The following is a 24,807-nucleotide window of genomic DNA, read 5'->3' as shown; positions in this document are numbered from 1 at the left end:
AACAGATTATTTTATATATATTGCATTTGTCATAAACTCAGATTTATATGGCAATTCACATAAAATACCAACACATCTATTTTTACAATCCAGTATCTTTTTATCAACTATGATAGCATGTTCATCTCTTCAGCAGAAATAAAGAGCTTGTAAAGAACGTGAAATGCTAATTAGAATCTCAAAAATAAATTCTGCATATTCAACAAATATTTATTCAATATGTATTATATGCAAGGATCTGAAATAGCTGCCACAGAATACAAAGATGAATAATTTGTGCTTGCTGCTATCAAGTTCTAAAAATGCTGATGAAATTGAGGCAATAGGGAAGAAGAAAATATACAGCTTTCCTAGTTGGCAGAAAATCAGAACTTGATTCAAATGTCTGATACAGAAGGCTAAAATAAAATTGTTAACAATGCACCTATTCTTAGCTCATTGGCATTCCACTAGAGTTGCCAGAAGTTGAACATCTACAGTGACAGTTGTGCCCCTATTCTGTATGTTACTTAGAGTTGAGTAAAAAATCTTCTTGCCCTTATTAGTGTTCCACAAATACTAAGTCATAATTTGGTCAGTTTCCCCAGTCTGGCTTCAATCTACTATTTCAACCTTCCACTGCTCTGGCTCACTGGCAATTCACCTCAGTTGAAGGATATTCTCCAACCTGAATTGCTTTCCTACCCCCACCATCTAGACCTATTGCCATTAACATTTTCACCACCTTTAAGGCATTCTCTCCTACCAATGAGCACCTGTGCCTTTGAATCCCTATACCAATCCTATCTAATAAAGAGGGAATATGCAAATTGACCATCATGTCATCACAAAGATGGTGTCTCCCATAGCAGAGGCGGGGTTTCCGTAACACAAGATGGCTGAACCAACAGCGGAGGCCGAGTTCTCATAATGAGACTTAGCAAGCAATCAGCAGGGACCTGAGGCTCTAAAAATTGACCCCACACGAATATTTTTGGGAGGAGGGTGGCTGCCCACTCTGCATAGGGTGTAATGTCCTGGGCTGGATGTGGCACTCGATGCATTGCCTTTAGTTACTTACAGGTGGTTCCCGAGCCCAGGAGGGAGTCATTGGTTCAAAAGCCATGAGTAGGTGAAGGCACTTCCCTAATTCTGGGCCAGGGCAGGGGACCTGAGGCCGTGCCCCCCCACCCAGTGGGGCTTCACAGGGGACTTCAGGCCGTGCCCCCCGCCCCAGAGCCAGGCCAGGGGACCTCAGGCCGTGCCCCCCGCCCGGTGGGGCTTGACTGGGGACCTCAGGCTGCACCCCCACCCTGGCACCGGACCGGGCTTGACAGGGTATCTCATACTGCGCCCCCCCACCTGGCGGGTCTTGACGGGGGATCTCAGGCTGCATCCCTCACAAGACAGGGCTTGACAGGGGACCTCAGGCCACACCCCCTGCCTGGCGGGGCTTGATGTGGGACCTCAGGTCACACCCCCCGCTATGGCACAAGGCCAGGGACCTCAGGCCAAACCCCCACCCTGGTGCCAGGCCGGGAGACCTCAGGCCACGCCCCCTGCCCGGTGGGGGTTGATGGGGGACCTCAGGGCATGCCGGGGGACCTGAGGCTGTGACCCCCACCCTGTGGGGCTTGACAGGGCCCTGAGGCTGTACCCTCCACCTGGCGGAGCTTGACAGGGGACCTGAGGCTGTGCCCTCCACCTCGTGGGGCTTGACAAGGGCGGGGCCGGCCGGGTCTGGATCTCACCCAATGGGGGTGGGGCTGGCTGGGTCTGGGTCTTGCGCTATTTTGAGGCGCCACAGGTAGGCGGGGACTTGACTCTGGGTCCCGCGGCACACCCCAGACTCTCACAGAAGGAAGATTTTCATATACATTTTACTAATTTTCTTTCATCTATGACACTTCTATTATAGAGAAAGGGCAAATAGCAATATTAAAATATTTCCTCTAATCCCCTTTTAATGTGCACAAATTTCATGCACCAGGCCACTAGTCTATAATTAGCACAGACCTTGGTTCTCAATACTGGCTACGAAAGTTAATCCCTAGGGAAGATTTTAAAATACTGATATCTGCCCAGTTCCCACATGCAGAGAATCTAATCTAACTGGAATTAGATTCAGTCTGGGCACTGATGTTTTTTAAAGCTCCCCAGGTGGGTATAATATGCAGCCAAGGTTGAGATCTATAGCCAGAATTTCTCAAAAAAAAGATGGGAAGAACCATCATATTAAATAAAATCAGCTGGAAAACATTTTTAAATTATACCACCCATTACTCTCCACCTCCGTTATCTGGCTTTTCATTCTAAAGGAGGAGAATAATACAGATGCCAAGATAGAGGAAAGGTATCTGTGCTTTGTTAGAGTAGCCGAAGTAATTATGATCTGACCTTCTTTTGAAAGTAACTATTTTAGAATTTTATGTATGTCTTATATCCTCCAGATTATAAGTCTTTATTCATCTTTGTATTTCTGGGAGTGCCTTGCATATACCAAATCCTCAAAAAATAAGACTGCAAATAAATTTATAATAACCTGCCAACCCAGTGATACCCCAAAGGTGTCTATTTGAACTATATATGAAGAATAGGAAAAGTAAAGAACATTTATTACCGGCATGGCATTGCTTGGATCCTCCCCATACATAAACTGGACTTTCACTGTTATATTTCTGGCAGAACCTTGACGATTGGCAAAATTGAGGCTCTGAGGGTATACATAGAGAAGATTTCTGTGAAGGCAATAGTATACACGAAAGTGAATACATAGCTAAAAACACTATCAAACATGTCACAAAAGAGATATTATTAATATTTGTTAGCTAGTATGCTAAGTATTTTCACATACAATGTTTTATTTGACCCTTAGAGCAATCATTCAAATAAATGTACCCCAATTTTGCAAATTGCGGTCCCAAAAAGTTAAGGAATTTTCATATACAACCAAGTATGTGGCAAAGCTGAAATCAGAATACAGTTCAGACTTCCAAACACACGTTCTTTCCCCTACAAGAGGCTTTTGGGAAATAAAGGAGTATGGACTGAAACATTATTAAGAAATTAAGCCGAAACCGGTTTGGCTCAGTGGATAGAGCATCGGCCTGCGGACTGAAAGGTCCCAGGTTCAATTCCGGTCAAGGGCATGTACCTGGGTTGTGGGCACATCCCCAGTAGGAGATGTGCAGGAGGCAGCTGATCAATGTTTCTCTCTCATCGATGTTTCTAGCTCTCTATCTCTCTCCCTTCCTCTCTGTAAAAAATCAATAAAATGTATTTTTAAAAAAAGAATTAAGAAATTAAAAGACAGTTCTAATATTCTCTTAGGTTCTCCACGTAGATGTAAATAGGATGACATTTTTAAATGCGCCTTTTGTATAAATGTGATTAAGGATTTAAGAGGTATAATATTCAACATTATTGTTAAAAACATATATGACAATTATGGTAAGTATAACGAGCAGCAATAGGTAGTTACTATGAGACAATCACGTGTTACTATGCATTTGACTTCATGTCCAGTTTATGATCTTGTATCTTACACAATTTTAATAGTTCTTGCTACGAACACAGAGGAGAAATAATTCACCAAAAGAAAGAGCTAAAAAAAAAAAAAAAGAATTAGAGATACTTTACCTGAAGACTAGTGATGACAGCTGATAAACAAAACTTCAATAATAATAAAACCCTGCTAATGGACTGCTAGGGCAACAAAAATAGGTCTAAATTTTCTGGAAGGCAGTAGGGTAATATAGAAATTTTAAGTGAATACACTCTTTGATCCAACAAACCCATCTCTAGTCTAAGGAGAAAACTAAACACTTGTACAAATGTATATGCTCAAAGAAATTCACTACAACATTTCTTATAATAGGACATAGTTACAAATAATTATAAAGAAACTAGAGGCCCAGTGCACAAATTCGTACACTGGGAAGTCTGGCTGGCCCCAGCCCCGATCAGGATGGGGGGAATCAGGGGTGGGGCCGGCAAGTGGGAGGGGCTGCGGGCAGTTGGCCAGCCCTGCCCCTGGTCAAACTCCCAGTCAAACTCCCATTCAAGGGGACAAGAGGACAATTTGCATATCAGCCTTCTATTATACAGGATATAATGCTCATCAGCCCTGGACTAAATTAATACAGCATGACAATGTACAGTAGTATTTATTCATGTAGAAGGAGATATCCACCATGTTGGATGAAAAAAATGCAGGTTCCAGAGCAGGATACTGCGGCATTACCCTACTTGTAGAAATTTGGAGTGGGAGTTATAGAAATGAGTAAAAAGGATATTTCTGAAATATTCATAGTGGTTAATAGTGATGGCTCTAATTTCTTTTTTATAATTTCACTAGTAGCCCGGTGCACAAAATTCGTGGACATTAAAAGGGAATTAATTAGCGGAAATATTTTAATATTGTTATTTGCCCTTTCTCTATAATAGAAGTGTGAGGGATGAAAGGAAATTAGTAAAATGTATATGAAAATAATATATAAATTTATTAATAAACAGTAACAAAAGGATATAACAACAAGAGGCATGATATAAAAATGACAAACACATGATAAGAAAACAAAAACATGATATAAAAACAACAGTGATGCAAACAATGACTGATAAAGTGATTAAACTTATTCTACTATCTCCCTGTACACCACATTGAGTGAAAACACTTTCAGAGTGCTTGACTAATTTCCCTTGTGATGAAGTACTTAGAACTTTAACTGTAACATCACATGCTCTTCAAACTCGAGAGAAAGCAACATATACTGACCAGGTGCAAAAACGGGTTCAGGTAGGAATATGCCTACTCTGTCTAGAGTTTGTCCTTGTGATTTATTAATAGTCATCAGAAATGCTGGCATCACGGGAAACTGTCTTTGAATCAATTTAAATGGGAGGCCAGTGTCAGATCGGGACAAATCAATTCTTGGAATCAGAACAACCTCTCCCTCTACAGATCCTGTTAATACTTCAGCTTCAATAATGTTAGGTCATAATCTTTTGATAATAAATCTGGTACCATTACAAAGACCCCATTTACTATTAAGATTTCTCAATAGCATGATAATTGCACCCATTTTTAATTTTAATTTATGACACGGCATTCCCGAAGGAGTAATACTATTAAGAAATTTGATCGCAAAATTTCCTTTTCAGCATCATCTGTGGAATCAATGGGATCATCACTCAAATATGTGTGAAAATCTCCACCGAGTATATCCAAAATTTCTTCATTTTATTTTTGAACGTGCTCATTTTTTGGACAAAGAATTGCACATTTAGATATATTTTTACTATTATCTATAGATATAGTATTTCCAAAGGTAGCTTTAATAATAGATCCATTACAAATCATTTCACAGGGGATTTCAATAATATCCATTCCTAAATGAAAACTGCTATCAAGTTTGCCATCTCCAAGTTTTACTCACCATTCACTATAAGCAGAATCCTCTGATCTCATATTTGTTGTAAGAAAAAACTTTCTGAAACATCCCCAAACATTGCAGTACTTTAAACTCATTTGTACTATGGCCGATCGCATAGCATGTGGTACAATACTGAGACATTGTCAAAAATCCCCTCCAAGAAGGAGAACTTTCCCACCAAATACAACATTCAAATTTCTCTTAGTAATCTGTCTATGGCGTATACAGCATGACTGGATGCCATGGTGCATTCATCAATAATGAGAAGTTGGGCCTTTTTAATAGTTTTAGCAACTTCACTGTTTATATCAAGTCTAGAAATTGAAGTTTCATTTAGTGGAATGGTTAATTTATATTGGGAATGAAAGGTGCTTCCACCGAGAAGTAAGTTTGCAGCAATTCCTGTAGACGCTGTGGGTAAAACAGTACTACCACGACCTCTAATATAATGTATTAAAACTTTATAAAGATATGCCTCCACGCTCCGAGGGCTGGTTCCTGCCTCAAACCTCACCCTCCCCGGGAAACAGCTCAGGGAGGGCACAGCTGTGGCTAAGAGGACCCAGGACTCAGTGTGTCCACGCTCTGAAGGCGGGTTCCTGCCTGAAAACTCACCGCCCTCGCGGGAAATAGCACGGGAGGGTGCAGCCGTTTCCAAGACAACCCCTGCAGGACTGACTTCCTTCCGGTTGGTCGAGCCTCAGTCGTGATGTTACACCCAGGGTTTTTATATAAATAGATATGAAATTTTTTTACAGTGAGAATACATGATCTTTATAATTAGAAAAAGCAATAAAGTAGTATCCATGGTGGAAATATGGGTATGTGTGACAACAAGCATGCAATCTAAAAATCCCTAAAGAAATGAAGAAGAGTCAGTTGTACTCAAAATAGTCAAAAGTGCCCTGGCGGTTAGTTGGAGCATCATCCCATACACCAAAATGTTAATAGAATTCAGGGTTTTGTACTTTTCTATTGTTAATCCTCACTGGAGGATATTTTTCCATTGATTTTTAGAGAGAATGGAGGGAGGAAGAGAGAGAGAGAGAAAGAGAGAGACAGAGAGACAGACAGAGAGAGGGAAACATTGGTGTGAGAGAAATACATGGATTGGCTGCCTCCCACATGCATCTTGACAGGGCTGGGATGGCGCCCTTGACCAGAATCAAACCTGGGACCCTTCAATCAGAGGGCTGATGCTCTACTCACTAAGCTAAACCAGCCAGGGCAGGAATTTTTACTTTTTACAGGTTTTTGAAATATCTGAGTTTCCACAGTAAGTATTTTCAACATAAAACATTTAACATTTATTAATAGTGAAAGCAAGTAAGATAAATACAATTATTCCTGGAAAAAATCACATCTTCTAGATCTGCACTGTCCAATAAAATAGGTTAGGAGACTATCAAGCACATGATGTGTGCCTGTTCTAATTGAGATATCCTGAGAGATAAAATATATACCAGACTCAGTGTCTATCTGGAGGACTTAGCATGAAAAAGAATATAAAATACCTAATTAGTATTGATCACTGGTTAAAGTAATTGATATATTGGATTAAATAAAATATACTATTAAAACTAATTTCACTTGCTTCTTTTTAGCTTTTTTTCATGTATAACTCACTATATTTGCACTGGACAATGCTGCTCTGAACAAAGAGAAGAAACAGAAGCTAATGAATTACTCTGGCATTATTCTTTAGTTAATATAAACATTTTTATTTATACGTGTTTTTCTCAGTTACTTTCAGATTCTTTCTACCAAATACATTAATTCAAAAACAAATTATCACATTTAAAAAGGGTGAAATTAACAGGATACCATATTCAAAAGATCCAAAATGTCTCGTATTTTATTCGGAAGTTGTATCACCAAAAGATTACACAACCTGGGGGAGGATAAGGGACTTTGCTTTGCTTGGAATTCAAACAAGGCTTCTAAATATACTATATTTCTAAGTTGCTAAAAAAATTTTATATTAGTTATTGGAAACTAGGAATCCTTAAATTAGGGTCTAATTTTGCTTTGTTCCTCCTATTTTCTTTGGCATAAAATTTTTAATTTTTATAACATTACTGGTTATATTTAATCAGGGCTCTATTTAAACAGGCACGAGTTCAAAGTTTATATTCTGCCTTTAATAATGTGTACTCAGGCAGGATGCACTGAAAGGTAAATAAAAAAAAACACTTATAAAATTACCACTTTCATCACATTTCCCACATTAACACTCTTACATAGCTTGTAATTAGGCAAATTATTTAATTATATTCAGTAACATGTCAAACTACTATCAAAAAATATCCAAATATTTCTACCCTGAAACAATACACTCTAAAAACCAAGAATATGTGACCTTGATTCCAATCTACCTGTTAGTGATACACGGGAGGAAGTGTATGAATTGTGGAAAGGTTAATATTCTCGTACAATAACCCAAATGGAAGAAAATTCCTTCATACAGCCTCTCTTTGGTATTAATGCTGTTACTTTCATGCACTGGAAGGGGATATTTTTTAAATTCCTTTCTCTAAAAAGAACAGAAAATTCTCATGTTATGACTTTATCATTCTCTTATTAATTCAGTACATATTTATTGTTTCTCCAAAAAGTAAGGCTTTGTACTAACATGCTATAAGGGATATAAATTAAAAACAGATATAGATCTTGCTAATAACAGCTTATAATACAATAGAGATGAGAAGTTGGCCCATCTCAATTTCCCCTCAACTAGAAAGTAGATAAAATATCAGGGTCAATAGTTAAGCCAGAAAAGTAGACAGTTTAGTTAAGAGAAGTTTCGAAATATGCTCTTCATGACCAATAATGACAACACTAACTTTTCCCTTTTAAAAAAAGAGGGAGAAAATTCAAACTTTTCACTACTTCAACATATGCTTTTATAATTTTACTAGGGGCCCGGTGCACGAAATTCGTGCACTGGGTGTGTGTGGGGGGAGTGTCCCTCAGCCCAGCCTGCCCCCTCTCACATACTGGGAGCCCTCAGGCGTTGACCCCCATCACCCTCCAATCGCAGGATCGGCCCCTTGCCCAGGCCTGACGCCTCCACCAGAGGTGTCAGGCTTGGACAGGGGACCCCCATCTCCCCCTGATCACTGGCTCTGGCCCCCACCCAGGCCTGAGGCCTCTGGCCCAGGAATCTTGCCTGGGCAGGGGACCCCCATCTCCCTCTGATCGCTTGCTCCACCCCCTGCCCAAGCCTGACGCCTCTGACCCAGGCTTCAGGCCTGGGCAAGGGGACCACCATATCCCCCCAATCCCTGGCTCCGCCCCCCACCCAGGCCTGATGCCTCGGCCAGAGGAGTTGACCCTCATCACCCTCCGATCACCAATCACCGGATCGGTCCCTTGACCAGGCCTGAGGCCTCTGGCTGAGGCGTCCGGCCCGGGCAGCGGGGACCCGCAGCTGCAGCGGCCCCGCGATCGTGGGCTACGCTTTTAGGCCCAGGCAAGGGACCCCTAGCTCCCGGGACTGCCAGCTTCGACCGTGCCCATCTCCCATCGCTGGCTCCACCCCTACTTCCTGCTATCACTGGCCAGGGCGGCAAAGGCGCCTGATTCTTTGCTCCCCCCTGGGTTTCCGATCACTGTCAGTGGCAGGGGGCTTCTTCCTGCTTTCCCTTTCGCCTCCCTGCATTGTGCCTACATATGCAAATTAACCGCCATCTTGTTGGCAGTTAACTGCCAATCTTAGTTGGCAGTTAACTGCCAATCATAGTTGGCAGTTAATTTGCATATAGCCCTGATTAGCCAATGAAAAGGGTATCGTCGTACACCAATTACCATTTTTCTCTTTTATTAGATAGGATAATACGTACCACTGGTAAAGGTTAGGAAGAATATAAAATATAAGGAAATTTTTGTTTTTCTTCTTTATTACTGGAAGTATTTCTATATTTTATTTAGTTGCATTCTTCATTTCTCTTAACAGAAATATTTATATGATTCTGTATTGGATACTTAGAAAAATAATACACAGGCTAAACAAAAGACAATATAATTCCATGTACTACTAAAGTCCAAGAGAACAAAACTCCGAAAACCTAGACTCTGGCAAAATTTCCCAACTTATGTCTTAACATGAGATTAGATAATATTCAACAATAGAATAATACAGTATGTACATAAATGTATTGATTGTTTCTGCCATAAAAAACTAATATATAATACTGTGTAATGTTTACTAAGCACCAGGTAGTGTTTTAAGTGCTTCAAACACACTAATTTTTAATCTTTATACAATTCAATGAAGTAGGTATTAACTTCACTTGACAGATAAGAAAACAGAGATGCAGAAAACCTAAGTAATTTGCCCAAGAGTCACATAGCTGAAGAATAGCAGGGCATTCCAATTTAGCCAGTCTCTCTCCACAATCATACTCAACCACTAGAGCATCTACCTCTACTGTAAATATTATGTATCCAAAGCCCTTAATTCAAAATCAAAAGAAAGGGTCTCTATTTCATACCAGAAAGGAAAGAGAGGCATTTCTAAGAGTAGAAATTTAGAAATGGTTCATTTTGTAAAGTGTTACTTGATAATTTACAATTTAAATTGAAATTCATTATGTTAAAAGCTTTTTTCTCTTTGCAAACAAAGGCCTTCATGCAAAATTTCTTTTACATAGGGCTGATTTTATAGACACACACAGATTAAAACCTGTTTCATGAGATATAATGACTAATATTTTGAGTGCTTCCTATTTGCCAGACACTGTCCTAAGTGCTTTACACATTACTTCTTTTAATTCTCATAATCCTATAATTATGTAGTATATGGAACTACTCTAACGTGCAGTTGAGGAGACTGAGGTATGAGAAGGTTAAATAACTTGTCTAAGGCCAGACAGCAAGAGCTGGCTTTTAGACCCAGACCACAGTCTGATTCCAGAACCCACATTCTTAACAATTTTACTATGTTAATTTGTCAAGATAAGAAATTTTTAAAGAATTATTACTTTCTCCAAAAGTTCTTAATATAAACACTCAAGAAAAATAATCACTTATAATTTAACCAAGGTATTAAGTGTTTTTCCTTTTAACCATAAGTGAGAAGAAGCACAGTGGAACATTAATTTTTACACATACTACTGTTTTGTTTTTCTTAAATTTATATTATCAAAATTGTTACCAAGCTCACAAACTTCAGAAAAATGTATAATGAACAAATCATTTCAAACACTGGAAGTATTTAATTCTGGTTTGACCTTAGAAGACCACAATCTATTGGTCTTTCAGTGGGTACATAGAAAACAGGCTAGAACATAGAGACAAAATATAAGGGAGAAAAGGGGTAAAATGCTATTTAATGTATGGGATTTTGTGATCATATACAAATACATATGGTTAAGACAGATCACCTGAAGCAAATATGTATATTAACAAATAATTATAACAAGAAATATATAATCATTTGTTAGCGTATCAGCATGCGAGTACAGCATTGAGATTATAAAGATTACCCAAAAAAGTGGAGGAAGGCTTCACAGAGAAGGCATTTATTTTTTGTTAACAGGTAACTGTTTTCATAAAAACTAAAATATAATTTGGGAAATTCATACTTAATTCATTAATGATGAATTTACCAGTCAAAAGAGTCTGGTGCTTACTTTTAAATCTCTAAAAATCATGACAAATTAAAATTAGCTTTTAAAAATAGGTAGATTGCCCTAACCGGTTTGGCTCAGTGGACAGAGCATTGGCCTGCAGACTGAAAGGTCCCAGGTTTGATTCCAGTCAAGGGCATGTACCTTGGTTACGGGCACATCCCCAGTGGGAGGTGTATAGGAGGCAGCTGATCGATGTTTCTCTCTCAATGATGTTTCTAACTCTCTCTCCCTTCCTCTCTGTAAAAAATCAATAAAATATGTATTTTTTAAAAAATAGGTAGATCATGCCCTAGCCAGTTTGGCTCAATGGATAGAGCATCGACCTGCAGACTAAAGGGTCCCAGGTTCGATTCTGGTCAAGGGCACATGCCCGGGTTGAAGGCTCGATCCCCAGTGGGGAGCGTGCAGAAGGCAGCTAATCAATGATTCTCTCTCATCATTGATGTTTCTATCTCTCTCTCCCTATTCCTTCCTCTCTGAAATTAATAAAAATATTTTTAAAAATAAAAATAAAAACAGGTAGATCACATAACAATGAAAATGTAACTTATAGCAAAATTAAATACAGTAACAATTTAGAATGACCTATTAAGTTGCTCATTTCTTTGATTTCATTTAGCATTGATCTGACTCACTGTGGAAGGTTACATTCGTACAAGTTTACACAGTTTAATGATTAACTATAGTCACCTGCCAACTTTATGTGGCAAACAGTGGTATATATAGAGTTCAGAAATCTAGGTCTGCTTGGAAGAGAAAACTTATCCCAAATTGCTTGAAATTGACTAATTAAGATAAAATGTACACAATTAAGCTCTTTCTTTTTATTATTCCTCTAGTTATCTCTTCCAGAATTGACCAAGACTATTATTCACCATTTGATTCTATATCTCCACAGCCAAAATCAAGATTTGCTATGTTAGATGATGTAAAAATTTTAGCCAATGGCCTTCTTCAATTAGGGCATGGTCTTAAAGACTTTGTCCATAAGACTAAGGGCCAAATTAATGACATATTTGAAAAACTCAACATATTTGATCAGTCTTTCTACGATCTATCACTGCAAACTAATGAAATAAAAGAAGAAGAAAAGAAACTTAGAACAACTACATCCAAACTACAAGTCAAAAATGAAGAAGTGAAGAATATGTCACTTGAACTCAACTCAAAACTTGAAAACGTCCTAGAAGAAAAAATTCTACTTCAACAAAAAGTGAGGTATTTGGAAGAGCAATTAACCAATTTAATTAAAAATCAACCTGAAATTCAGGAACACCCAGAGGTAACTTCACTTAAAGTAAGTATAAACCAAAAAGTGTTCATGATTATGTTTAAATGTGGATCGTTTAAAAAAATATTTAAGATAAGCTACTTCAAATACTTTGTTGCACAATTGAAATACTGTATTTTTTTAAGAAAAAAAGCCTCTAGGAAATAAAATTTTCCATTATAATTTTCAGTTAGTTTTTGTTTCCCTAACATTAAATATGAAAATGGAAATTATAACTTTACAGTTAAATAATAAAATATGGAACACAATATTGCACATTATTGGAGGCAAAAAAAATGTAAAAGGAATCTAACTTGAAACTATTCTTCCATGTTTAAAATAAATACAAGTAATACAGTAAATGGTAAAGATTTATTTCTATTAAAATACAGGGATTGGAGGGGTTTGTTTTGTTTTTTATTTTTATTTAATTGAAGTAGTTTAAAGTTCAGGAAATCAGATTTTAGAGATGGTACATTTACAAAAAACATTTTAAAAACTATGTACTATTTGAAAGAAGCACACAAGAGTAAAATAATTACCTATATTCATTTTTCTAATCTATTAGCTTTAAAAATTAGACTGTGATAGTGTTATAATAAATAAAAAAATTTAACAAAAATGAAAAAAGAAACTTCTAACCAACCTATAACCTATGTCCAGACTTTTGTAGAACAGCAAGATAACAGCATCAAAGACCTTCTCCAGACTGTGGAAGAGCAATATAGACAATTAAACCAACAGCATAGTCAAATAAAAGAAATAGAAAATCAGGTAAGTCGATATTTTAATGTCCAATCTTTTACATAAACTTTAGGTTTATGAAAACACTGAACCCTAAAATTACTTTAAATAATTATAGCTGAAGAGTGAGTAAAAGGATCACATCAGCATAATTGTTAAGCTTGTAGGCTCTGAAGCTGATAAACTTACCAGGGTTTGAATCTTGAGTCTAAAACTTTTGTGTGACCTTCAATAAATTACTTAACCCCTTTGTCTCTCACTTTCCTCACTCTATGGAGATAGTAATAAGAAAATATCTTATAGGATTGTTATGAGAAAAAAGGATTGATTCATGTAAAGTATGTCCTCAATATAACAGCCAAAGCGATTATTAAAATTTAAATTAGATTATGTCTCTCTGTTCAAAATCCTACAATGGCTTCTTGCCTCACTCACAGGCCTGTAAGACCACAGATGAGCCTTTACTATGTCACTGACTTCACCTCTTCTACTCTACTCATATAAGCCTCTTCACTGTTACCGAAAGACTTCAAACATGCTGCCATCTCAGGGCCTCTGCCTTGCTGTTTCCCACCTGGAGAGCTCTTCTCCCTGGTTCTGCAAGGCCCACTCTCATTTCCTTTGGGCCTTTCCAAATACAGAATTCTCAATGAAGTCTTCTCGGGTCACTTAAAAATTAGAATCCCCTACTCCCATCCTTGAAACCTGCTACCTCCTTCATTACTCTTTTTTTTCCTTAGCACCTACCTCTAATTAACATAATATACTTTTTAGTTATTTATTTTGTCTGTCCCTGCACTAGTATGTAAGCTCCATGAGTACAGGAATCTTCTTCCATTTTTAAAACTGCTGTTGCCTCAGAATATAGCACACTGTCTGACACTTACTAGGCATTTAATAAATATATGTTGAATTAATAAAGGTAATGACATAGCACAAAAAAAGTCAATAAAAACTTACTCTTATTAGAAACTGTGTACTTGATAATTAAGTTTAATTCCCAATAATAAAATTAATCTACAATGTAGACAACTGGCTAGGTAAGAAAAATACCTATTTAGAATAAAGCTGTCAGAATCTAAGCATTCCAATATATAATACCACTAGAGGCCCAGTGCACAGATTCATGCATCGGTGGGGTCCCTCGGCCTGGCCTGCAGGGATCGGGCCGAAACCGACTCTCCAACATCCCCAGAGGGGTCCCGGGTTGGGAGAGGGCACAAGCCAGGCCGAGGGACGCCACCGGTGCATGATCGGGGCTGGTGAGGGACCGCAGGAGGGCTCCAGGGCATGTCCAGACTGTCTCGCACAGTACCGATCAGACGGACCCCAGCAGCAAGCTAACCTACTGGTCAGAGCATCTGTCCCCTGGTGGTCAGTGTACATCATAACGACTGGTCGAACGGTCAGACACTTAGCATATTCGGCTTCTATTATATAGGATAATTCGAAATATTAATTAATAAACACTATTAAACAGTCATTCAAGAGGGTTCAAAAATAACAGACTTGGAGAAATGGATTAAAAAATAGTTGCCAAGAATTATAGAACAAATATTATTACCAATTTCCAGTAAACCAACATATCATTATATGTTTCAGTAATTACGTGACATTAATTTTAGTAGGTTATTTTAGCTAATTTATGAATCATAATTTGGTAGGTTATTTTTTGAAAATTTTCCAGTTTCTTCGACAAGTAGTTTTGATTTCCATAATTTCATTCTTATTTTGTTATTTTCCTAAATTATTTTTCCTATATCTTTTATTATGATTAAATGAACCTCTTGACATAAAAAAAACTAACACTAGTAAAAGAAAATATTATATACATACTCTGCTTTTCTCAATCAATAAGAAGAGTTTTCAGCCTATAAATTGCAAACCTAGCACACATTAAATAAGTTGTTAGTGCTAAACTCACAGGATAATAAAATATTGAAAATATTGAAAGTAAATAAATAAGCCTGCCAATTTGTTACCTTTACAGATATGTTTACATGTCAAAAACTATCAGAAAGCAGCCTTGTTTGAATTATATGCCATGTCTTAAAGGCAGGTCTGAGAAACAATAAAATCTGCAACTGAGAATTAATAAATTTATAATCTGCCTTGCTATTGATTACAACATATATTCTATTCAGATAAATAAACAGAACATATTAAAATATTTATGCAAAGGCTCTGCCTTTGGTGTTGATGTCTCTTTGCCTTGCTCTTTCTGTATTTTTTAACTCATTAAAAAATGTGCCTGATTAATTATTTTTAGAACAGATCTGTATAATCTGTATAGCATTGTTTATCCCTCTTAAAAATCAAAAGCAAAGCCTGACGGGTGTGGTTTAGTGGTTGAGTGCCAACCAATGAACCAGGAGATCACAGTTCAATGCCTGGTCAGAGCACATGCCGGGGTTGCAGGGTCCACCCCCAGTGGTGGGGAGAGGTACAGGAGGCAGCTGATTTAATGATTCTCATCATTGATGTTTATATCTCTTCTCCTTCTCCCTCTCTTTAAAATCAATAAAATATATATATATTTTTTTAAATATATTTTATTGATTTTTTACAGAGAGGAAGGGAGAGAGATAGAGAGTTAGAAACATCGATGAGAGAGAAACATCGATCAGCTGCCTCCTGCACAACTCCCACTGGGGATATGCCTGCAACCAAGGTACATGCCCTTGACCGGAATCGAACCTGGGACCTTTCAGTCCGCAGGCCGATGCTCTATCCACTGAGCCAAACCGGTTTCGGCAATAAAACATATTTTTAAAAAAGCAAAAGCAATAACACATTATGAATTAAAAGATACATGCAAGCTGTACTTTTAATATCCTCACTCAGATTCCCCTAACTGTATATTCAGTATCATTTTTTTAAAAGTACATTTATATTCTTTTATTAGTTAAGAAGAACTGGTATTCAAGAATCCACAGAAAATTCTCTTTCTTCAAAACCAAGAGCACCCAGAGCTACTCCCTCTCTTCACTTAAATGAAACAAAAAATGTACAACATGATGGTAAGATAATTTGGTTTCCTTCCTGAAGCTATTATCAAATTCTTCTTCCATCACAAAATCTCTATTCTCAGGGCCTGTTCTAGACTAAAAGAGAGTAAAGAGACAAGGCTACCCAATACAATGTCAACCTAAATTGGATCCTGATGTTTTAGTCTTTTTAACCCTATAAAATACATTCTTAAAATAATCAGAAAATAAATAAATAAATAAATAAATAAATAAATAAATAAATAAATAAAACTTAAAAAAAAATAATCCGAGATATATGAATATAGACTTGATATTAGATAATATGGAATTATTAATTTTCTTAGATGTAATAGTGGTATTATAGTCATGTAAAAGAATAATCTCATGGTAACTATTTTGGCATTCTTTGCATAACATGCTATCTAATAAAAATGCTTAGCATAAAGTACTTCTTCAGTAATACATTAATTTCAGTAATACATTACTGAAGAAGGCTCAAGGCTACATTCACTATAAATCCATAAAATGTCAAGATCTCAAGCTCTAAAGATACTGTTCTTATTACTATATCTTATGTGGTAACATTTTGTTGATTCTAGACATTCCTGCAGATTGTACCACCATTTATAACAAAGGTGAACCTACAAGTGGCATCTATTCCATTAGACCCAGCGACTCTCAAGTTTTTAATGTCTACTGTGATGTTAAATCAGGTAAAACTAGCCTACAAAGAAAACAGACAGTAGTTAGTTCACGTTACTTACTACCTATTAGTAATACTGATCCTGTCATTTTTATTCTAAATATATATCAAATGAAATATATATAACCTGAGTAATAGTTATATAGATCTAATACTTATATTTGTTTTTTTAATATAGGTACTTATGCATATATTAAATATTTTCCAAAAAATAATCTAAAATGACTATTGTCAATAAGTTTAAGACAAACTCATTAGTTATCCTTTACTTAATATCTTTACCATAATAAATTAATAAAGTAATAGCAGTAATAATTATCTTACACAGCCACCAATCAAAACCAAACCAAGTAAAAGTCTTTTGTTAAATCTATCAGCATCAATCTACTAAAAATGCACTGTTGTTCACTGTATTCAGGTAGTTCCTGGACATTAATTCAACACCGAATAGATGGATCACAAAACTTCAATGAAACTTGGGAAAAATACAAATATGGTTTTGGGCGGCTTGATGGTAAGGTGACTTCATATTCATTCATTTACTTGTTAAAAATATTTATTTATTATAGGCTGGGCATTAGGAATGTAACAATGAATGAGAACAGTCCCAGCCTTCATAGGACTTAACAGTTACACATTCGTTAGTAATTACACTTATTATGTATTTATTTAAATTATACTACTCAAAACTAGATGTCTGCTCTTAAGTATACTTATCATAATTTAATTTGATGGCTTTTAATGATCATAATTATTAAAAAACAATTATAATTAAATGCTATATATTTTGATACATGGTAAATGCTATGAATGACGAAGAAAACCATCCTTATCACTAGTAACTGTACTTTCTTATTAACATCTTAGATATCAATTATTGGAGGATGTAATAGATGAAGCTGTCAGATGTACAGTATAAACCGTTTAGATTTCAATTATTTAAATAATATAAATGTATACTATAAGATGTGTTTAAAATAAATTAGTTCTCCAAAAGTATTAGACTTTGATCACAGAATAAAATTAGTAAATAAGATAAAAAATAAAATTAGTAAAATAAGAGGTTTACATGTTATAGAATCCATGAATAATGTACAAGTAAACATTTATAAAATGGAAAATATTCATCATTTTATCAAATTTTTAAACACTCAATACTATTTGAGCATTAAAAACCTTTTTGCATTCAAACTACCAGTTAAATCCCTAACTAAAAGGTATATTCAGTAATGTTTTGTAGCTTCCAATCTTCTACTAGTAAGAATGAATCAACCCCAAAATAAAAGGCTGACAGTTAATTTCAAAGTACTCATTTATTTTGGAAAGAAGATAAGCCACTTATAATGCATTCCAAAGTTTATACATGAATAAGTGCCCAATATATGGCTCTATTCATATCTTTAAATTAGGTTTTCTTATATTAACTCACTGGAAGCACATAGGAAATCAGTTTTGGTACCAAATTTCTATTTCTCAAGTATGCCATTTTCCATCCATTGGTGGTAGTTGTTATTTGCTTGGTGTTGAAAAAGCCAACTTTTCCTTGCTTCCTGGTTTCTAGCTATAGCAAAATTGATTGAACACTGTTGACAGTAATCTTAATGTTTAGCCTGTCTTTGTCAGCCTTCCCATTAAATTAGGTTTGAGATTTTAAAAAAAGAAAGTAAGCTAGTTGTAGTTGCAATTCTTAAAAAGAGCTCTCTTAGTAATTCAATATCAACAGAAAATTTTGACATTTTCCTTAAATATTTTAATAAAAAGGGTTGTGATATTTTAAAAACATCTATCTGTATTTATGTTATGTTTTAATTCCAAATAAAAATAATTTTTTCAATTATAGAGAAAAGTTATTAAAATTATACTCTTTAAATTTAAATGTTTTTAAATTTTTATTTTCTTCTTTTTCTACGAACAACAACAACAACAACATATATATCAAGCAATTGTCAAAGGCCAAGATTATATCTAAGAAAAATGACTTATCATCCAGGTCTCTGGAAATACTTAACAAATTTCTTCATAGTATATGGTATTAATAAACAGTTGATAGTAAAGCCAGTACAGATAATATTTTACCAATGATCAGACCTAAAAATGTCTATAATAGCCTAATATGTTTAACCCATGAACTGTGGTTCACAATATACATTTGAGAAAAAATAATCAGACTTAGGCAAGCCTATAATATTTTTAACATTTTTGTACATGTAACGATCTTCAATAAAACTGTTTCAAAAAGAAATATTTTAAGAGACTCTAAAATAACTAAGGAATCTGAGACTAAAACAACTCATTTATTTACACTAGTAAAAACTTTCTCAAAAAAAAAAAAAGTCATTACCTAATCTGCAGTTAACAATCCACAGATTTTTACCACTTTTCTTTTCAGGAGAATTTTGGTTGGGTCTAGAGAAGATATACTCCATAGTAAAGCAATCTAATTACATTTTACGAATTGAACTAGAAGATTGGAAAGGCACCAAGCATTATATTGAATATTCTTTTCACTTGGGAAATCATGAAACCAACTATAAACTACACCTAGTTGAGATTACTGGCAATGTAACCAGTACACTCCTGGTAAACAAAGATTTGGTGTTTTCTACTTGGGATCACAGAGCAAAAGGACACTTCAATTGTCCAGAAAGTTATTCAGGTATCTTTTCCTAATATCAATACTTTGTTTTTCTATGTTCATACTATCTTCCTAAAGTATCTGCAATGCCAACTCTTTAAAAACTGAATCCCAAATAATCACTTTTCTACAGGTAAAACATATCTTAATATGTGTTAATGTAAGTATTATTAGCACATATAACATCTTAATTTAAGTATCATATTAAGTGTTATATTAAGTGCTAACTCAACTTGTGTGTTTTTTACCTTTAACCTTGCTCAGATATTTTATTTTTGGTGGAGTATATGAGTCTTGTACAGATTATCCTATATAATAAAAGGGTAATATGCAAATTGACCAAATGGTGGAACGACCGGTTGCTATGGCACGCACTGACCATCAGGGGACAGACGCTCAAAATAGGAGCTGCCCCCTGGTGGTCAGTGCGCTCCTACAGAGGGAGCGCCGCTCAGCCACAAGCCGGCTATCGGCTGGCAAGTGCAGTGTCAGTGGCGGGAGCCTCTCCCGCCTCCATGGAGCACTAAGGATGTCCGACTGCCGACTTAGGCCCACTCCCATTGGGGAACGGGCCTAAGCCGGCAGTCGGACATCGCCCAAGGGCTCCCGGACTGCTAAAGGGCGCAGGCTGGGCTGATGGACCCCACCCCCGAGTGCACGAATGTTGTGCACCAGGCCTCTAGTTTATAAAGATACATGCATACAACACTGTCATATTTATAAGAAATAAAGATATACTTCATGTGGAAATACAGTAACAATAACTACATATGAGTTTCTATCCATTCAATTGCATATCTATCTTCTTTAGGAGGCTGGTGGTGGCATGATGTATGTGAAGAAAACAACCTAAATGGTAAATATAACAAGCCAAGAGCAAAAACTAAGCCAGAGAGGAGAAGAGGAATATGTTGGAAGTCTCAAAATGGAAGGTTATACTCCATCAAATCAACCAAAATGTTGATCCATCCAAAAGATTCATGAAGCTCTGACTGAACTAAGGCAAATTAAAAAGCCAATAAATGAAACATTAAAATCACCCCAAGTTACTGTGGTTTAATAATCTGGTATTAAGTAGATGGCTTTAGAAAAAATTATTCTAAAGCCACTGTTGATTTAAGATTAAACATATTATCACATCACCTAAAAGAATACCACTTACCTTCTTAATCAAATTCTCATATCATTTATTCATTTATTTTGTGATATGGAAATCAATTTTAACTAATGGGTAAATTTTTAAACCAGCTAGGGCTTAAATAACTTTTTAAAATAAAAGCTTACATAGAGACTTTTATTTTAAAAGTCATCATGTGGGCTACTTTCATAACCTCCTCAGTTAAAAAAGACTAGTTTCCTTGTTAAAATTCTAAGCTTGAATAAGTATAAAAAACTATAAGTATATAGTTTTTAAATACTGTAATACATACTATTTAATTCAAAACTAAAATTCACTCAATTCATAGTACATGTAAAAATCTATAATATGAATTTTTAAACTGATGCTTCGCCCTAACCAGTTTGGCTCAGTGGATAGAGCATCGGGCTGCGGACTCAAGGGTCCTAGGTTCAATTCCAGCCAAAGGCATGTACCTTGGTTGCGGGCATATCCCCAGTAGGGGGTGTGCAGGAGGCAGCTGATTGATGTTTTTCTCTCATCGATGTTTCTAACTCTCTATCCCTCTCCTTTCTACTCTGTAAAAAATCAATAAAATATTTTTTAAAAAAACACAAAAAACCTTTAAACTGATGCTTCATTTTGCTACAAAAGAATTTGGAATATTTAAATGTTTGGTATGCTTTATTTATGAAGTGGTATGAAATACTGTATTGAAATAGGTGCACTGTCTTAAATTCAGTAGTTCATGATTACTAAGTCATATTGACTTTAATATAGGTGCCACTGTACCTTAACATATATTATCTAACTTATCTATAATATATACATTTTATTATACATATATATGTGTATATATATATATTTTTTTAATTGATTTGAGAGGAAGGGAGACGGAGAGAGAGAAACATCAATGATGAGAGAGAATCATTGATTGGCTGCCATCTGTACGCTCCACACCAGAGATCAAGCCCAAAACTGGGGCATATGCCCTGACCAGGAATTGAATGGTGACCTCCTGGATCACAGGTCAACGCTCAACCACTGAGCCGTGCCAACTGGGCTAGTGTACACATTTTATATACTTTAATAATACTGTGAAAACAAAACATTTTAAGGTATCATATCATAATATAATAAGAATGAATGTATTTGTTCCCTGGCCACTGTGGTTCATTGGTTGGGCATCATCCCATGCACCAAGAGGTTCCCGGCTTAATTCCTGGTCAGGGCACATGCCTAGTTTGCAGGCTTGATCCCAGTAGGGGGCATGCAGGAGGCAACCGATCAATGTTTCTTTCTCTTTCTCTCTCTCTCTCTCTCTCTCTCTCTCTTTCTCTCTCTCTCCCCTCCCCCTTCCCATATCTCTAAACATCAATAAAAATATATTTTTAAAAGAATTAATGTATTTGTGACATCAACTTAAATAATGTATTCTCCCTGGACATAGTGTGAGTCTAATACCTATGTGTAGGCTTTCAAAAAGAATTAAAAATCATTCAAGTTACTGAATGTTTAAACAGCCTGAGTCACGTATATGTATGTTTTCAAATTTAATAGACTCAGTCCCCTAATTTATAGAAATTTAAATTCTTGCAGTTTTTATTTACATCCAATAGAAGTACAATTGTTATTTCTAATTTAAGTAATTTAAATTCTAAATCTTCCGGGATTATTAGATGTAAAATTTTTGACAGTCATATCACTTGTTAGTATTCAGTTTTAAATGTTTTTAAAGAAACTACCAAAGGAGAAATAAAATTTTGAATTAAATCCAGTTTTCAAAGGATACAGTATCCAAGTTATATAGTGATTTACCTTAGCTAATAAATATTGAACATTATGTATTTCAAATTACCCAGTATATGTGTCATACATAAATAATATATGACATATATAAATATGTATGATCTATATGTATCCTACAGAAACATTTTATTCCAAAAAAAAGCACAAAAGAATACGGGGAAGAATAAGTTTTAGTTTTCAGAACCACAGCCAAACTGTCAAAATTGATTTTGTAGAGCCAGAACACCAAAACAGCTTTTTTTAAGAAAAAATTGAAAGCTTTCAAATGCAAAATGATGTATTTAACATACCAATTACTTTCTCTATTTGTTTTGCCTTTTTATTTTATTGTTGTTAATCCTCACCTGAGGGTATTTTTCCATTGATTTTTAAGGAGAGTGGAAGAGAGGGAAAGACAAAAGGAAACATCAATATAAGAGGACACATCAATTGGTTGCCTCCTGCATGAGCCCCTACCAGGACCTCAGGACCCCAGGGCCTGGGCCCAGCAGGGGCAGGGAGGAGCCTGCAACAAAAGTATGTGCTCTTGACCCTTTTGGTCCACAAGAGGGTCAGGTGACCCTCTATCCACTGAGCCAAACCACAATTTGTTTTTCAATTTTTAACAATTCTCAGACAATATGTTTCATTTTGTTCCCTTTGGAAGTACTATTAGTTTTTTTCTGCTTTAAATATAAAGCTCAAATTGAGAGATCATTCTGGTATATAGAGAGAAAGAATTTTCTCCTTTATTATTCACAAAATCGAGTCTTCTGTCCTTCTGTCTACTTTGCCAAAGTGTTGTAATTTCACCACTAACTCACGTGTCAAATCTAAAGGCCTCTACCCAGTCCGCATAACCTTTGATCTCCCTACTTACTAATAACAATATTCTTTTTTCAAATTTGACCTTCATTTTCCTTCCATAATATTACACTCTCTGAGAATTATCCCTAACTTGAATCCATCTTTATAGTCCTACTAGGGGCCCGGTGCACGAAATTCGTGCACTGGGTGTGTGTGGGGGGGGGGGGGGAGTGTCCCTCAGCCCAGCCTGCCCCCTCTCACATACTGGGAGCCCTCAGGCATTGACCCCCATCACCCTCCAATCGCAGGATCGGCCCCTTGCCCAGGCCTGACGCCTCCGGCTGAGGTGTCCGGCCCGGGCAGCAGGGACCCGCAGCTGCAGCGGCCCCGCGATCGTGGGCTTCGCTTTAGGCCCAGGCAAGGGACCCCTAGCTCCCGGGACTGCCAGCTTCTACCATGCCCAGCTCCCATCGCTGGCTCCACCCCTACTTCCTGCTATCACTGGCCAGGGCGGAAAAGGCACCTGATTCTCCGATCATGGCTGGGGGGCAGGGCAAAGGCGGCCCCAGGGCCGCCTTTGCCCTGCCCCCCAGCTCTTAGCTCCCCCCTGGGTTTCCGATCACTGTCAGTGGCAGGGGGCTTCTTCCTGCTTTCCCTTTCGCCTCCCTGCATTGTGCCTACATATGCAAATTAACCGCCATCTTATTGGCAGTTAACTGCCAATCTTAGTTGGCAGTTAATTTGCATATAGCTCTGATCAGCCAATGAAAAGGGTAGCTCGTACGCCAATTACCATTTTTCTCTTTTATTAGTGTTGATTCCCTGCCAGTATTTAGTATTGTAGGCCAACGACCAATCTTCAATCATCTGTTCTACTCTGACCTTCCAGAAACTCAATCTACTCTCATAGACTCATTTATTTTTTATGAATAAAGTTCTGGAATCTGCATATTATTCCAGCTTTCTCTCCAATTCCCCTGCCTGCCACTTCTCCTTTCAATATCCTATAATCTCCTCAAATTCAAAATATCAAGTAACAAATTCATCAATGCCTTACTGCCTCTGCCGGTCCTTCCTCCCTTCTTACCCTATCCAGGGTCGGCAAACTCATTAGTCAACAGAGCCAAATATCAACAGTACAACGATTGAAATTTCTTTTGAGAGCCAATTTTTTTAAACTTAAACTATATAGGTAGGTACATTGTTATTAACTTAATTAGGGTACTCCTAAGGCTTAGGAAAAGCCACACTCAAGGGGCCAAAGAGCCGCATGTGGCTCTCGAGCCGCAGTTTGCCGACCACGGCCCTATCCCACTCTCCTCCTTACTTCATTATATCCTAACTAGAAGCCCGAAGCATGAAATTTGTGCAAGGGGCTCGGCCCTCGCAACCTCGGCCAGTCCTCCCAGCCCAGCTTCATCCGGAAGGTCATCCAGATGGTCGTTCTGCTATTCGGTCTAATTAGCATATTAGCTCTTTATTATATAGGATGGCACTACCATGCTTCTCAGTCACAGAAGTTTGAAACCCAAGAAACATCTCTGGCTTTTCACTGAACTTTGTAAACCACCTCTCCTCTATCATAAGCCACTAAGTCTATCACAATCTTCTTTTGAAAAGTCTCTTCATCTGATAAATCTGTCACAATCCTCCTTTGAAGTCTCTTAACCTGATATGCTTTCTTCCTATTTTTACCGCCAAAAACC

At 36.8% G+C, this 24,807-nt stretch overlaps 2 protein-coding genes across 10 annotated transcripts in view; one reads left to right on the top strand and one right to left on the bottom strand.

Annotated features, from left to right (window-relative positions):
• DOCK7 (dedicator of cytokinesis 7) overlaps positions 1-24,807 on the bottom strand; it is a 185,941-nt gene that overhangs the window by 98,783 nt on the left and 62,351 nt on the right. For all 8 annotated transcript variants that reach the window (XM_059689327.1, XM_059689328.1, XM_059689325.1 and 5 more), the window contains one exon: positions 2,600-2,717. In XM_059689327.1, the coding sequence (XP_059545310.1) occupies positions 2,600-2,717 (118 nt within the window). The remainder of the gene's footprint in view (positions 1-2,599; positions 2,718-24,807) is intronic.
• ANGPTL3 (angiopoietin like 3) lies at positions 11,786-20,429 on the top strand. 2 transcript variants are annotated; one of them, XM_059689315.1, is made up of 7 exons: positions 11,786-12,344; positions 12,981-13,091; positions 15,967-16,081; positions 16,651-16,764; positions 17,173-17,268; positions 19,144-19,410; positions 20,201-20,429. In XM_059689315.1, the coding sequence occupies exons 1-7, from the start codon at positions 11,847-11,849 to the stop codon at positions 20,371-20,373; spliced, it is 1,374 nt and encodes a 457-aa protein (XP_059545298.1). In that variant the 5' UTR covers positions 11,786-11,846; the 3' UTR covers positions 20,374-20,429. The 2 variants fall into 2 exon arrangements, with proteins under 2 accessions (XP_059545298.1, XP_059545299.1); XM_059689316.1 differs by lacking the exon at positions 19,144-19,410.

This window comes from Myotis daubentonii, chromosome 3, assembly GCF_963259705.1.
Source record: "Myotis daubentonii chromosome 3, mMyoDau2.1, whole genome shotgun sequence".
In the NCBI taxonomy this organism is placed as follows: domain Eukaryota; kingdom Metazoa; phylum Chordata; class Mammalia; order Chiroptera; family Vespertilionidae; genus Myotis; species Myotis daubentonii.
Note: the sequence above shows the minus strand (reverse complement) of the source record. Positions and strands in the feature narration are given on the sequence as shown.